At 48.1% G+C, this 15,408-nt stretch overlaps 6 protein-coding genes across 6 annotated transcripts; 2 read left to right on the forward strand and 4 right to left on the reverse strand.

Moving 5' to 3' along the window:
• Positions 1–333: 333 nt before the first annotated feature.
• PGRI_013060 (uncharacterized protein) lies at positions 334–5,496 on the reverse strand (the record flags this gene model as incomplete). Its single annotated transcript, XM_040789019.1, has 14 exons — positions 334–633; positions 687–839; positions 891–1,076; positions 1,136–1,649; positions 1,707–2,110; positions 2,162–3,232; positions 3,292–3,474; positions 3,526–3,594; positions 3,647–3,716; positions 3,769–3,827; positions 3,883–4,555; positions 4,607–4,714; positions 4,769–5,335; positions 5,390–5,496. 14 exons carry the CDS (start codon positions 5,494–5,496, stop codon positions 334–336), a joined length of 4,464 nt encoding a protein of 1,487 aa, XP_040645972.1.
• An 817-nt stretch (positions 5,497–6,313) lies between these two features.
• Positions 6,314–7,486, forward strand: PGRI_013070 (IGBP1/TAP42 family protein; the record flags this gene model as incomplete). Its single annotated transcript, XM_040789020.1, has 3 exons — positions 6,314–6,525; positions 6,578–6,854; positions 6,911–7,486. The coding sequence occupies 3 exons, from the start codon at positions 6,314–6,316 to the stop codon at positions 7,484–7,486; spliced, it is 1,065 nt and encodes a 354-aa protein (XP_040645973.1).
• A 189-nt stretch (positions 7,487–7,675) lies between these two features.
• On the reverse strand, positions 7,676–8,769 carry PGRI_013080 (porphobilinogen deaminase; the record flags this gene model as incomplete). Its single annotated transcript, XM_040789021.1, has 2 exons — positions 7,676–8,430; positions 8,508–8,769. 2 exons carry the CDS (start codon positions 8,767–8,769, stop codon positions 7,676–7,678), a joined length of 1,017 nt encoding a protein of 338 aa, XP_040645974.1.
• A 582-nt stretch (positions 8,770–9,351) lies between these two features.
• Positions 9,352–12,244, forward strand: PGRI_013090 (putative LON domain serine protease; the record flags this gene model as incomplete). Its single annotated transcript, XM_040789022.1, has 3 exons — positions 9,352–9,814; positions 9,876–12,102; positions 12,157–12,244. The coding sequence occupies 3 exons, from the start codon at positions 9,352–9,354 to the stop codon at positions 12,242–12,244; spliced, it is 2,778 nt and encodes a 925-aa protein (XP_040645975.1).
• A 430-nt stretch (positions 12,245–12,674) lies between these two features.
• On the reverse strand, positions 12,675–13,607 carry PGRI_013100 (mitochondrial 54S ribosomal protein uL23m; the record flags this gene model as incomplete). The annotated part of the gene is made up of 3 exons (XM_040789023.1): positions 12,675–12,951; positions 13,073–13,441; positions 13,492–13,607. The coding sequence occupies 3 exons, from the start codon at positions 13,605–13,607 to the stop codon at positions 12,675–12,677; spliced, it is 762 nt and encodes a 253-aa protein (XP_040645976.1).
• Positions 13,608–13,976: 369 nt separating this feature from the next.
• Positions 13,977–15,356, reverse strand: PGRI_013110 (protein kinase RIO2; the record flags this gene model as incomplete). Its single annotated transcript, XM_040789024.1, has 3 exons — positions 13,977–14,986; positions 15,048–15,192; positions 15,294–15,356. 3 exons carry the CDS (start codon positions 15,354–15,356, stop codon positions 13,977–13,979), a joined length of 1,218 nt encoding a protein of 405 aa, XP_040645977.1.
• Between the last annotated feature and the right edge of the window lie 52 nt (positions 15,357–15,408).

The following is a 15,408-nucleotide window of genomic DNA, read 5'->3' on the forward strand; positions in this document are numbered from 1 at the left end:
TACAATGGATTTTTCTACGTATACCCTTTAACTACCAGCCTCACAGCCCTACATCACTTGTATAGAAGCTAACTATATTTGGAGTTTGAGACTGGCAGAACTGGCACAATATAAAAGGCGGTATACAGGGCGGTATATCCAGGGACTTCGGTTTGGCCCAATATCTCGGAGGTCTCATTGTAGGCATAAGCTTCACCTTATTTTATATTGAACAGATACAAAGTACATTCCCACTTCTGGGGTCCTGATAAATAGGACCACATTATCGTATTCGGAAAATATCACTAAAATAAAACAAAATAACAAATTTCCCAGCCGTCCACGATTTCTCTGTCAAACTGCTGTTCCGATGTTTGCGTGGTCAACGGTGACCTGATCACCTTGACAAGAACAGTGATACTTCTCCTGGAACTCAGAAAGTGACATTCCATCAATAACAGCCAATGCCCGGGTACTAGCCCTCACTTTAGCATACCGACTAGAAGATGCGACTGCGCTAGCAATGGATTCACCATGCACCATAACTGCAGCAAAGACCCTGGGAGTTTCTCCTTCCACAGCAGGAACCTCTGCGGATTTCAAGCAGTAATCAGTACATCGGAAATTGTGAGTCAATTGGCTATGAAGGAACGTCTATGACATATTAGTACGAAGGGTATAATCTCAGGAGCAGGAGATGAGCTTACCGTTGGATGCCTGTTTGCAAACGTGTCGTAAATAGACATATCGTGGAAGAACGGCAGAATATGCCTTTTGAAGAAGGCCTCAATCACTGTGAAGTCAAAGCCAGAATCAACAAATATGGCACCGAGATAAGCCTCAAGCATGTCGGGAAGGCACTGTAATTTCGTGAGTATGTGGATTATGTCCATATTGAATGAAGAACTTACCTTTGGAGAATCTGACGTTGAAAGCCAATAGTCTACCTCGCCATTGCTCTCGCTTTCTGCAAGCTGAAGTTCCTCTGCGTATTTGCTGTTCTGGATCATGAGAGGGTTGCTGAAATGCTGAAGATGAAGATGGAGCCCTAGCTTCACAGCCAACGCACCGAGAAATTTGTTAGATACCATAGCCATCTGATCATTAATGTTAGTCAGGGATTGTGTAACTTCGACTTACTAAATCTAACACATACCTTATGTTCAGTCAACCACTGCGGATCTCGGTTGGGAAACCGATGGAACAAGTGCTCCACACACACCATATCTAGGAGTGCATCGCCCAAGAACTCAAGCCGCTGATAGCAAGGCACCTTGGCCCATGCCAAAGGATAAGATGGATGCGTGAAAGCCGACCGCAGAAGACGGGGGTACTTGAACTTATAACCCACCTTCTCGAAGATCTGCTGAGCCAGGTTTTTTTCGAATCCATCGGCCACCCTGTTCTGGTATGAAGGAATGGAATATGCAGAGATGTAATCTTTCCACGAGGTTGCCGTGTGGTTCTGGCTGTTGACGAAGACGGTCACAGCTTTGACGGCCAGGTCATAACGATTGTCATCACCTCCCGAGAGCAACGACGCCCCTATTAATGCCTCGCAGACATCTGCTATGGTTTTTTCAGCTAGGGAATGCTTGCCTTCACTAGCGAAAAATTTGGCATGGTCCCGACCATACTCAAGCGAAAGACCTGGGGGGTACCACATATGCCTGTGGTTTAGTGTCAGTTGAATATTCACTTGTCAGGATGAAATATGAAAAACATACCGAGAGAACCCACGACTACGTATGTACTCATATAGCTTCAGTTCAGTTGCGTTTTTGAAGAGGTTCTTGTTGCAGATGAGACACATTCTGTTAACATGATAGTCGTACTCATCATCGTCGGGGTTTTGGACGAAGAGCGAGATGGATGTTGCCATCTTGAGGACGGAGTCTCCTAGTAATTCGAGGCGCTCGTAATTTTTTCCCATTCCTCGCTGAACGTGAATCTGTAGGCTTCGGTGCTCTTCAGTATTGTCCGAATCCTTAGTGAAGGCCTCCAGAGCATATTCGAGCTTGATATTACCAAGACCTAACATTTTGCATGCTTCCTGGGCAATCAGGTAGGATTCCATTCGAGTGATAATTGCTGGAAAGACGAAACAAGTCGCGGCCACCGGCATGGAAATCTGGTTACATATTAGCATCTTAGGTGACCAAAGCATATACTGAAAACTCACCGCCGATAAAACTAGGGGCTGAGGGCAAATGACGCATCTCGAGTTGGATTCTTTCTCTTCGTCGGCCACTTTGTCAAGAAAATTGCGCCGAAGGCAGACCAACTCTGCCTGTAAGACTGGTTGAGTCCATATACATCGGTTAAAGAATTTCGGACGTGAGTTTTTGCTCAAACTCAAGGACCAATTCATGATGTCGTCTGACCACTTTCGAGATGGTGCATAGGATGGGGGTGGATCTGAAGGACGTAGATTGGGGTCTATAGCAAGCGGGAAGTACCGATACTTTCCATTCCAGTCGTCGTAAATGAATCGAGTTAGCAACGATTCCGGCTCCATATCAGCAGACCACATAATCTTGGGGTTATCTCGGACGTAGTGCAATGCCGCCCAGTCAATCATGTCAAAGAGACTTGTCGACGTACTAATGTCCACATCTTCTCGAGCAGGCGCAAGCCAGTACGGAAACTGTTCTGAGACGTGTTTGTAGGTTTTGTGAAACACATCGTGGAAAACAGCAAGCGTAAATTTAGTCACAATTTCGAGCTCTTCAGAAGCAACCTCAAGGCACCCGTCAATACACAAAGACTTGACTGTAGTCTCGATATCATCGTCCAAGAAGACCGGGAAACTTGGTATTGATGCGATCCTCTCTCGTGTCAGCAAGGCGATACTTCCGTGAGGCCGATTCAGAGGCTCTGATGGGATGAGACGAATAACTATGGCGTAGAGGCGTGTTGGAGTGGTTCCCTGTTGCCGGGCCCAGATTGTGGGCTTGGTACGCATTCTGTACTGATCAGTCCTCTTTGATGTAATGGCTAATTTGGCATTTCTCATCGCGGGTAGTCGTTTGTGGTAGACAGAGTTGAAGTGCTCGTCCAACAGATTCTTTTTGCGAAGCAGTAAACATGCATCAAAAGCAGCGGATTGCTTCGCGAGTGATTTCTTTGGTTCGGAACACCCAATCACTCTTCGCACAGGCGATTTCTCTGGCAGAATTATCTCACAGCTGAATGATTCGTTTTCTGACATGACAATGTATGCGACCATGGCCGAGATCTCATTTTCATATTGCTGAGGCGTATCACTGTTAGCTTTATAATCCAAGTGAATAGACAAAATTTAGATCTTACCAATGAACTGGCAAATCGTGCTAAAACACCAATCGCATGGCGATAGGTCAACATAGCACCTGTACTCGGGATGGTGTATGTTCTCTTCCGGCCATCCTCGTGGATAAGTACTCCCATATCATGATCATCTGCGTACAATTTTCGATCGTCCGGCAGCATGTTGCAAAAATTCTTCATGAGATGCTGTTGATGTCAGTTAAGTCCAGTGCCAAGTCACCTAGAAAGGACCCTTACCTCTGCTCTTCGAACTTCCTGTAGTCTCATGCTATGGCTACGATTGCCACTCTCCACCATCGTTGCGTACTGTAAAGTGGTAAGTAAATCAATTTGCACAGAAAAACGGAGGAAATCTTACCACAGAGTCGGCGCGTCTGGCACGGCCGCGACTTTGCACGTATTGAATAACTGTGTCATACAGGTCGAATCTTTCTCAGTCAGTATAAACAACAGCAGTGATTAAAGCGATCGATACCTTACCTAACCACCAGGTTACAGTCTGGGATGTCAAGGCCTTCTTCCGCGACCGATGTTGCAAACTAAGAACGATTAGATCATGTCTATGACGGTTTTTCGGTTTGTATAAAATCTTACCAAACAGTTGACTTCACTTTTTCGGAACTTGACCAAGACAAGAAACTGCCGACGAAATGTGTAATTCATTCCCAGGGCATCTCCTTTGCGGACCCCAACCAAGACATCAGGACGGAGGTTGGGGACTTGTAGCTTTTCGCATAGTTGCAACAATACTTTAGCTGTATTGCGCCGTTGAGTGAACACAATGCATTTGGTATCCGGTGACTTTGCAAACTGTTCTTGCAACTTTCTCATCAAAAGTTCGACTTTGGAGCTAATATCATTTGGGATAAATGCCTCGTTTGCAATGTATTCCTTGACGAGCTGGTTGGCTTCTTGGATCCGCTTGATATCCTCGGAGGCCTTTTCAGAATCCTGGGGATCCGAATCGATTTTGCCAATGCTGCCCTCCAGCTTAGGCAGCACTTCGTCCGCTAGGGCCAGAGCCCATACCTGGTCTGCGCACCAAGCCCCTAATTCCGAGCTTGCAACCGATGCAAAACGAAACGCCCCTTCAAGAATTGCCATATCCCCATACTTTGTTTTCAGAATGCCATGTAGTTTGGTTTCAAATACCGGAGGAAGCTTGTCGTAGACCCATTCCTCCTCCATTGGCTTGTTGACGAAATTTCGTAGGAGGGCAAGATCCGATGTTGTTGCAATGCGACTGTCTAAAAGAGTCTCAAGTTGACTATATGGAGTTAGCAGAAGTTTTCACTTTTCTTTGTTTTGGGGTGCTCACGTTGCTGCTTCCGCTATGTCACACTTAGCATCCACTGGAGAAGCAGTCATCCCAAAGATCCTTGGACGCTTTTCGGGATCCGCTTTCAGATATGTGTCTCGGATGATACTAATAAATATCAGCTTTTGTCATCATGCGATAATTGAACAATGGGTTACATACCGAGCATATGGATGCTCCTTTTTGGCATGATGAGCTTCGTCGAAGATCAGAAGATTGATCTGATCAATCGACACATGGCCATTGAGTAGAGACTGGTTCAGGATTTCTGCCGTGCATACTATCACCATATACTTTTCGAGGTGTTTGTTCCACGTCTCCTTATCCCAGAGATCAGGTCCTAGATTGCCGAAAAAATGAGCGACTCTTTGATCAAGATTATTTCTCAAGACCGCAGACTGTTGAAAGACCAACGTGACACTGTCCACCAGGAAAAAGGCAACGCGAGGTTTTCCACCATTTGCACGTTTGTTCAGTTCGATTTGGAGAATGTGCTTGAGCAAAAGCACAGCCACTAAAGTCTTCCCAGACCCTGTGTCGAGAACTGCGATAGTGTTGCGAGCCCTTGCTCTTTCAAAGAGCTCGATTTGGTATTCACGGGGGTCCAGGACTCCGCCGCCGGCCTCTGTACTTGCAAGCAAACGAGCAGTTGAAAGTTCCGCGTCAGATAGTTCCACATGTGCCCCATTGGGGCCGTTGCTTGACCCGTTGATAACATGCTCTTCGAGTCTTTCAAGCTGTTAGCATAACTTGGCTTTGAAAATCAATATATTGTAGACTTACAGTGCAGTGAAGGTAGCATTCTGAGCTCTGTGTTTGTGTGGTTCGGTCGGTCGTGAGACCACGGCTTCATCGCCAGATAGGTCTGAAGCGGTGTCGTCTGGCTCCATGTTGATGACTTTATCCTGCGCTAGGATATGTTGAAGAAGAAGAGATGTTGAATAGGAAGATCAAATAAACGTGGCACATGTGTAGTCGATCCCGGGGTGAGAGAGGAAGCGGTATCTGAATTGGAAGGAAGAAACGACATGCGCTGCTTCTCCTTCCTAGTTAGGTATGGATTTCTCATAAGTGAGGTGAGAGTGACAGGTCGCATGTCGCATGTACATTTCCGTAGATTCATTTGCGGTACTGTACAAAAATGGCACTCTGTGTTTGACAGATGAGTGATTGCCTTCGTCTTTTTTTTTGTGTCTGAGATTGAATTTCTTTCTTGTCCATGTAGTAAGGCCGTTTACAATAGGATTACAATAAGAAATCACATCCATGGCTGTAGGGCGGGCTCATATATGTATATAGGCTATTCCAACGGCAATGTTAAAGTAAGTTCACGATGCCTATTGATAGAATAAAATGAGTAACATAAGAGGGTAGATGTGTAAGACTATATATAAACAAACGACTATCCGAAGATAGACCAAATGTAACAGAGAGGAGATTAAGAGTGGGATGAATCTATCAATGCATAATCCACTAATCAGTATGTATTTAGCATATAGATAGAAGATATTAACTCTCTTATAATAATATCCTTCGAACTAATGTGTATAGTTCTAATTCAAGTCAATACCCTTCTGGAAGTCCATAGAAGTATCGGCCTTATCGAAGGCTTATCGGATAGAATCTTATCGCGGCTATCGGATTTCCAAAACTCAGATCCAAATCGCGGGGACCTGTCTCTGCCCTATCTTCTACCTAATTCAAACCATGGAGGAACCACAGAACCTGCGCTCTCTATTTGCATCAGCAAAGGAGCAATATCGTGCTTTAGGATTGCGGGGTGACACCAACGCCGAGACCTACCGAGATGAGGTGAATTCGGCGATTGTTAAATTCCGAGAATGCCAGCGTCAAGTGAGCATGCTGTCCCTGTTTAGTTCTAATGAGCTGTTGGACGATATTTCAACCAATGATATCCAGTAAGTTACCTTTCTAGCATTGCGTTGACCATTCGACTGATTTGTTATCCAGGTACATGACACTGGAATATCATCTAGCCGAGCTCATGCAGCGAGCTGCTACCTCAGACCGTGAAGCTGTCCTCAAGGGCGCGCTCGAAGAATACGAGAAATACCTGATGCGCTTGGATGAATATCTACTACTCTCCGACGGCGATAGGAAGCTCTTCAAGCAATACATGGCCAACCCGACCTCTTTTACCCTCATGCCAGCCAACGATGCCGCCGCTAGACGGGAAATTAAAGTGACACGCTTTCGGGAAGAAAAAGAGCTCAAGCAGAAACTAGAGGTATGTAGGATTTGTTCCTAAATATTGTTTGAGGTTCGTGCTGACCCTATTTAAAGTACTTCGCTCGCAACGAAGCTCAACTGCAAAGCGACGATGATGATACACGATCCCTTTACCTAGCAGAGCTTCAGCTCTACACCCACCAGACCTTCCAGGCCTTAGATCTTCTGATCCAGGAACTGTCGATACTTTCAGCCATGCGCAACGCGCCACCCCGACCCCCGCCGACAGACGATCCCAGGCAGCGAAGCAATATCGGAGGCTTAAATTACTCAGAGCGCTTGGATCCTTCAATGTCGCAACTTTTGAGAGGAGGCAGAGGTGGCCCTATCCTGAACAGCAAAGGAAAGCCAATGCAGCCGTTTACGTTGTTGGGCCGACGCGCAGAAATGCAACAAGGAGTCTTTCGTCCGGGCCATAACCTTCCTACTATGACAATCGAGGAATATCTGGATGAAGAGCACAGACGAGGAAATGTGATTGAAGGAGGAGGCGAGAAGTCTGGCATCAAACCGGAAGTCGACGAGGATGATCACAACATTGCCGACCAGGAAACGATGAAGGCACGAAATTGGGACGAGTTCACAGAAGCTAATCCGAAGGGTGCTGGCAACACACTGAATCGTGGATGATTTTAAATGCCCGACATGAACAGAGCTGCTTTACTACAGTCCAAAAAGCCATAAAGCCACGATAGACGGAGTTTTGGTGAATATTCTTGATATCCTGAGCGAGTACGACTATACCAGACAAGAAAACTCGTTCACTTCATTTTTCACAGGGTATATCTGCCTAGTTACAGTAAAAATCTATTCGAACATTCAAACCGCAGTAGAAACGCTCTCCTTAGTCTTGTTTTGCTGAATAGCCTCGAGGATATCTCCAGCGCCGTCAGCCACCAGGGCCTTGGCGACAGTGATGCCGAAGGCCTCAGCACTTTCAGCAGAGTTGACATCGGCATCCAATTCTACCTGGGCGCATTCTTTGCCATCGACACTGACAACAACAGACCGCATTCGTAGCTGTTTAGAACCCTGTGCATTTTGGATCCATTCGGTTTCGACGCCCAGCGGGGCACTGCAGCCTCCCTCCAGAGTCCGCAGAAGACTTCGCTCAGCCAAGACCGAGAATGTGGTGTCCTGATGACCAATAATATCCAACATGGCCTGCAGATCAGTGTCCTCCTTGCGAATTTCGATGCCGAGGGCACCCTGTCCAACAGCATAGAGCATGCCACTGTTCTTGGAGTCCAAATATTGGGCGATACGATCCGCCAAATCCAGACGCAGCAGACCAGCAGCGGCCAGAATGACACAGGTGTAAGGGCTATCTTCAGCATCTAGCTTTGACAGGCGAGTACCGATGTTACCACGGACATCCTGGACCTTAAGGTGGGGGTATTTCCGGGCCAATTGGGCTGTGCGGCGGATGGATGAGGTTCCAACTACGGATCCTGCGGGGATCTCGGAGAGACTCTTGTATGGCAAACCTTGTTTCACCACAAGGACATCTCTGCTATCTTCGCGGGGCATGCTCGGGCCTAGCTTGCAGGAAGAGGGGAGAGTAGTGGGGACATCTGATAATTTCAAACAAGGCGTCAGCATTTCTACCGTTGGAACAGCAACGCCGTTTGATATTAAGACATAAACAAACCTTTCAGCGAGTGCACGATAATATCGACTTGTCCACCGATCATCAATTCCTCCAATTCCTCCGTCCATAGGTTTTTGGTGGTGAAGTCCCGCAGTGCGATGGTAGTATTCAGATCACCGGCTGTTTCCTTGGAGAAAACCTTATATTCGTATTCAGGGAATGCTTTCTTCAATGCGTCGAGGACCATGTGTGTCTGGAGCAGAGCCAGTTTTGATTTCCGGGTGCCGATAGTGATGGTCTTTCTGGGGGCGGGGGTAGCCATTTTGAGGGGTAAATAAGGCGTATGTTGAATAATACACGATTCAATATTGGAAATAACGCGAGTTGACGTGTACGTTGTATGAAGCTATGCCCGCAGGATTCCAAACAGCCGAGGAAAGTCAGGCGAAGAGGCAAAAGTGGATTTGGAGAGCTCCGATCACGGGACACGTGCAGACCCGGTAATTCCAAGTCCTAGAGGTACCTACAGCATTTAAATATAAAGAACAGTCTAGGAAATGGAAAAATCAATGGGTAATAGTAAACTCATAGTAAAACGTAGATCTATAAAATTTAATGTAAACTATAGGTAATTAAGCAGGGAAGTCCTCAAATGCTTCCCCATAGATCGTCAACCTCGGCTTCGGGACGTGGAGATTACAAGAACATGCGACTTATCTCCCCCGGACTTCGCTACGTGATTCTGGAACCTCCATCCCCCGAGGTCTTATAATTCATTAACCTTTCCCCTCTCCATATTCTCCGATTCTCACATTCCCCCCATCGTATACCCCCTCATACACTTACACCTTGATCCCTCCCCATCTTTGCCACCCTATTTCATCATCACTAGGGCCCGTACAAGATGGGATCTAACGGTAGAACCACCAAGATTCCTCTCGTACCTCTTGCCAAGGGCTCGGTACTGCTACCCGGCGTGACTCTACGCATTCCAGTCGCCAACCGTCCCGACCTCGCCAATCTTCTTTCGTCACTCGTGGACAGACCTTCGAAGCGAGATGCGAATACTATTACTTTCGGCTGTGTTCCACTCGACTCACCATTCCTAAGCCGAGATGGAAATAAGCTACTTGACGGCGAGGATTCTGACTCAGAGCGAAAGGAGGAATATGACTCGATTGATGCCGGTCAGGCACGAAAAGAGGACCTGTTTCGATACGGAACCATTGGTAAAGTCATCGGAGTTCAGCGCCGTGCCTATGCCGAACCATTTTTGCTTGTCCAAGGCTCGCAAAGATTCTCTATTAAGAAGGTCCTTCGAGAGCGGCCATACTTTGAGGCCGAGATCTTCATTCATGATGAATCCAGTTAGTCTCCGCGAACAAAGTATAAAGATCACGTGGCTAATCATCTTTCCTATGCTTCTAGACTCTGGCCAAGGTGACGCAGAAGTCGCTGAACTATTCCAGCAATTGAGACAGCTCTCTCGGGAGCTTCTTACTCTCCTGCGCCTATCCTCATTGCTGTCGGCAGCTTCATCTCGTCTTTCGCCACTCGTTGCCCGAAAGTTCGAGCTCTATATATCAAAGACAGAATTGACACAAGCGGGCAAGCTGGCAGACTTTATGGCAGATGTATCTGACGCAAGCTTTGAGGAAAAGCTACGTATCCTCGGCTCACTGGATGTTAAGGAACGGTTGGAGAGGGTTGTTGAGATCCTCACCAGACAGGCACAGCATATTAAGAGTAGTGTTAGGGTTACATCGGTTACCGCAACTTCGTTCCCCTCCTCCGGGATGGATATCAGCAAGATTGACCCCCGTGAACGTGAGCTGCTCGCAAAGCGTGCAATTTCAGGTCTCTCCGGCATGGCCCCCCCTGGCGGGCGTGGCAATGAAGAAGAGAAGGAGCCCAATGAAATAGATGAACTACAACAGAAGCTGAACGATGCGCAGCTTAGCCCCGAAGCTCGAAAGGTTGCGGACAAGGAATTGAAACGCCTGCGAAAGATGAACCCTGCCAACGCCGAATACGGTGTTTGCCGGACTTATCTGGAAAACCTAGCAGAAATCCCATGGACCAAGGTGACAGAGGATCAGCTTGGACCAGACACATTGAAGAACGCCAGGAAGCAGCTGGATGAGGACCACTACGGTCTGGATCGAATCAAGAAGCGACTCTTGGAGTATTTGGCTGTGCTGCGCTTAAAGCAGTCCACCAACTCGGATGTTGAACGCCAGATCTCAGGACTGTCCAGGGACTTGGACGCCTCGGCAGTGGGAGATGTCGAGAAGGATATTCCCCTGCTGTCAGAGGCTGACCGGGTTGCGTTGGAGACCCGCCTGGAGATCCTCAAGTCCAAGCGTATGACCGACAAATCCCCTATCTTGCTTCTGGTCGGCCCCCCTGGTACTGGTAAGACCAGTCTAGCTAGGTCTGTTGCCGCCTCGCTTGGTCGGAAATTCCACCGGATCTCCCTTGGTGGTGTCAGAGATGAGGCGGAAATCCGGGGCCACAGACGCACATACGTTGCAGCTATGCCCGGTTTGATTGTGAATGGTTTGAAGAAGGTCGGCGTTGCAAACCCCGTCATTCTGCTCGATGAGATTGATAAGGTCGGCGGCGCCAACTTCCAAGGCGACCCGTCTGCCGCCATGCTGGAGGTCCTTGATCCCGAGCAGAATCACACCTTCACTGACCACTACATCAATATCCCTATCGATCTGAGCAAGGTTCTTTTCCTTGCTACTGCCAACTCCCTTGAAACGATCCCGGCACCTCTGCTTGACCGCATGGAGACAATCTCCCTGTCTGGATACACCACTGTTGAGAAAAGGCACATTGCCAAGCAACACCTGATCCCGAAGCAGATTAGATCTAACGGTCTCACCGAGGGCCAGGTAAATATGTCCGATGAGGTGATTGATAAGACCATCACCGGGTACACCCGTGAGTCAGGTGTACGCAACTTAGAGCGGGAACTTGGCTCTATATGTCGCCACAAGGCTGTTCAATATGCCGACGCTGGGGACGCCGACCGCCTAAGCGATTATAATCCTGTTGTAACAGCCGATGATTTGGAGGATATCCTGGGAACCGAGCGATTTGAGGAAGAGATCGCCGAGCAACACAGTCGTCCCGGTGTGGTCACGGGCCTTGTCGCCTACTCTACCGGCGGCCAGGGCAGCATCCTGTTCATCGAGGTTGCAGACATGCCCGGAAATGGACGTGTCCAGCTAACCGGTAAGCTGGGCGACGTGCTCAAGGAATCTGTGGAAGTAGCCCTCACATGGGTGAAGGCACACTCCTTCGAGCTCGGTCTCACCCACGATCCCAATGAAGATATTATGAAGAGCCGTAGCCTGCACGTCCACTGCCCCTCCGGCGCTATCCCCAAGGATGGTCCCTCTGCTGGTCTTGCTCACACTGTTGCCTTGATCTCCTTGTTCAGCAACAAGCCTGTCCCACCACAGATCGCCATGACCGGCGAGGTCTCCCTCCGCGGCCGGGTCATGCCTGTGGGTGGTATCAAAGAGAAGCTGATTGGTGCTCTGCGCGCGGGTGTCAAGACTGTGCTGCTGCCGGACCACAACCGCAAAGACGTCAAGGATGTCCCACAGGAAGTCAAGGATGGTCTGGAAATCATCTATGTCAAGTATGCCATCTCTTCCCAGTAATAATTTAGTCAATTGCTAACAACTGTTCACAGGCACATTTGGGAAGGTCTTCGCCAAATCTGGCCCGATGCGCAGTGGCCGAGCCACCACGCGATGAGCTTCGTTGAGAGCCGACTGTAGTTCTCAAGACCTCAAGTTTCAAGGCGCTTTACCCTTTCATTTGTCCAACATTTCGGTCCCCACCCTCACTTTTGCATAGCGTATAATAGGCCGAGGCCCCTGTGACTTGTATTTAATCTTGTCTTTCGTGATGCGTTTTTGCCAGTTATTATTTAGTGTCTATATCACCAAACATACTGTGTTCAGTTCTACTACATTACCTTACAAAATATGTTTCAATGTTACCTTGAAAGATTCATATAAGCGTTGACCAGATCAGAAAAGATGATACGCCATTTTCAAGATGTATACAATCTACCCCAAGAGTATAATACATAGATCCAGTCCAAATAACATGGATCAGAAGATAGAGCAAGAAACACCACTTTTCCCCAATGTCGGGAGAAAAAAAAACCATCAAGAACAATGCAATGAATCCCGTCAAAACCGATTACCGCGCTCCGTGCTTCCGACCCTTAGTATACCAAGCCGGCAGCGTAGAAGAAGCGATGAACCCTCCATTCTTAGTGACCTTGCGTGGCTCCAGGCCCAAAGCCTTCCAGGTTGGTCGCCAAGTCTCCTTCTTCTCGAGCAGTGCCTGGGCCTGCTCCTTGTAGGCATTGCGCAACTCTTGATCAGGCTTTTCACCCTTGTTCGGCTTAGGGTTCTCCTTTTCTTGTAGGTCGATCTGGAACTGCTCGGCCTTTGCCCAGCTTTCATGCTCCCATCTATTAGTAGAAATTGGTTAGTCATGATGTTCAGTTTGGTGCATCTGTATTGGGAATACAGAGCAAGAAAAAGGAATTGAACATGGAAAGAACGAGAATGGTAAGGAAGGGCGTCACATACGGGGTCAGATCCTTGGGCGCCTCGGGGTACACGAAGGGCTCCTTCAATTCAACGGTCATGCGCTTCTGCGACTTAGGTCGACGCCACGGGCCGAAACCCTTTCCATCGCGCGAAACTCGTGTGATTGGTTGTGCCTGGACGTAACTGCGGATGCCGAGAGATGCGACTCCGTACAAGTGCCATAGGTAGCTGCGGAGGTCGAACTTGTTGAAGTTGAGGGGGACGCGGAATTGAGCATATCGGGGGGTGAGGTTGGGGGTTCGAACTAGAGCGACGCGGAATTGAGGTCTAATGAGACGGGGAATTAGTTCTGGTTCTTTTTTATTTCGTGGTGAATGTCCGATTGAGCCGATCAAGACTGCTGGGATGCTGTTTTGGTCGAGCCGAGTCCGGGTTCCTGGAAATTTTGGGCAACGTACAGGTACACGGGCTTGCCGACGTTGCTGGGCCATTTGGGTTTCGGTGGTGCTTGGACTGCAGCCTGGTTCTGCAGGCGGCGCAGAGCTTTCGCTTGGACACTGCTGAGACGCACCATCGTGTTGTTGAGTGGATGAATCTGGGGGTTGGAGGTGCTTGCGGATCCATCAAAACTGCGTTGGCCGATCTGGTCACATGACTTCCAAGTATACGCCAATAGTTGAACACAACAGTTCGAATTACACTGTGTCTTTAATATGTTAGGTACAATTTATATGGTTTTGTCGTGTTCAGAATATAAGAAGCATTAATCACAGGATATAGAATATAGGTAGTGGAAAAGATGTGAAATGTGATGTTATTGATATTTCCTAAATGAAGAGTTTGGGTATCCTAGAAGACATCCGTTGATAGGAAAATGTTGAAACCTATATTACATGCTTTATTCATCGTAAATAGTCATTAAAAAGCCCAAGATCATTTCCTTTTACTGCTCCGATGATCCCGAGACTCGAAGTTCCTCTAACCGCTTGGTGCTGTCATCGACATCTTCGGAGAACTTAGTATCAAGGGCACCACCCTCCTCGTCTTCAGATCCAGACTCGGCCTCATCATCATCCTCATCGTCACTATCCTTAGAAGCCTCCCCATCTCCTTTGACTCCCACATCTGCCATATAAGCCTCAAGCTCACGGGCCATTTTGCGCGAGAAACCAGTGGCCTCAACCTCGACATCCAGACGCTTTCCAGGATTCTTCACGAGCAACTTCCTAGCCTCGGCAAAAGTAGGGCCTGTTGAGTCGCTCACGAAGTGGAACTTGCGCTTGAAGTACCGCTTGATACATTCCACATCACGGTCAAAGTACATTTCAGCGTTAGCATGGTCGACGGACAACATCTGCGGGAAATCAATGAGAACCGGGACCAGCCGGATATGCTCATCTTCCTCTTCCTCAGTGAGCTCTTTCCCCTTCATTTCAGGTGCCAGCTCTTCCTTGATAAGGATATTGAACTCGTTGAAATCACCGTGGATAAGACCATATCGCGCAAGCTCCAAGATCATATTCATAAGCTCGGAGTATAGCCCAGCGGGGTTGGCGACTTTAGCAATTTGGCGCAGCGGGAAAGCGTCGATTAGACTCATGACGATAGTGTGTCGGTTCTGGGCAATGGGATCGGGTACGGAGAATCCATTCTCGCGCAAAGCCTTCATGAAAGCAAACTCCTTCATCGCTGCCAATCGAGACATGTACATCCATGAGGCTGAGCTGCGGTGTCGTAGGTAGTCGCGGTTTGTCTTGACTGTTCGGAACGAGATACGGCCGAGACGGTGAATTTTCATAATGCGCTGCGCACCAGTGGCATCTGCCACCACGATGATGTCTGATTCCTTTCCCACGCCGATTTGGTTGCCGACTGAGTAGATGACTTTTGACTTTTGGTGCGCGTTCAGCGCAAGATAATCCAATCCTCCATATGCGAGTCGGTAGCCGTCATCTATATGCAACATGCTTGTATTAGTGGCGGGATCAAATGCGCAAGTGAATGGGATGCATACACTTGGAGTTTTTGACCTTTGCAATCAAGTTGATTTTCGCGAGGTTTGAGATTGCACGGTTGACACCGCTGCCGCCTCGGAGGCCCGAAAGCTGTGAGATCAACGGCGTTGGAACGACCTCATGGTTCCGGCTGCCAGCTTCACACTAGAACAATCCACCAGGTTAGCCAATGAAGAATGCGCGATATAACGCTCTCAAATCGAGAACATCGCGGGGTAAATTGAAGAGGAGGGGCCGATAAGTACCGCTGCAAGAACTCGAAAATCCTCGGATGTGAGGTAGCGAATAGCCTTAGCGTCGAGTTTCATGGTTGCGAGGGAATGAAGGAGCTTTTCACTTTCTTCCAATTTCCCTAAATTG

Source organism: Penicillium griseofulvum (assembly GCF_001561935.1).
Source record: "Penicillium griseofulvum strain PG3 chromosome Unknown contig_80, whole genome shotgun sequence".
In the NCBI taxonomy this organism is placed as follows: domain Eukaryota; kingdom Fungi; phylum Ascomycota; class Eurotiomycetes; order Eurotiales; family Aspergillaceae; genus Penicillium; species Penicillium griseofulvum.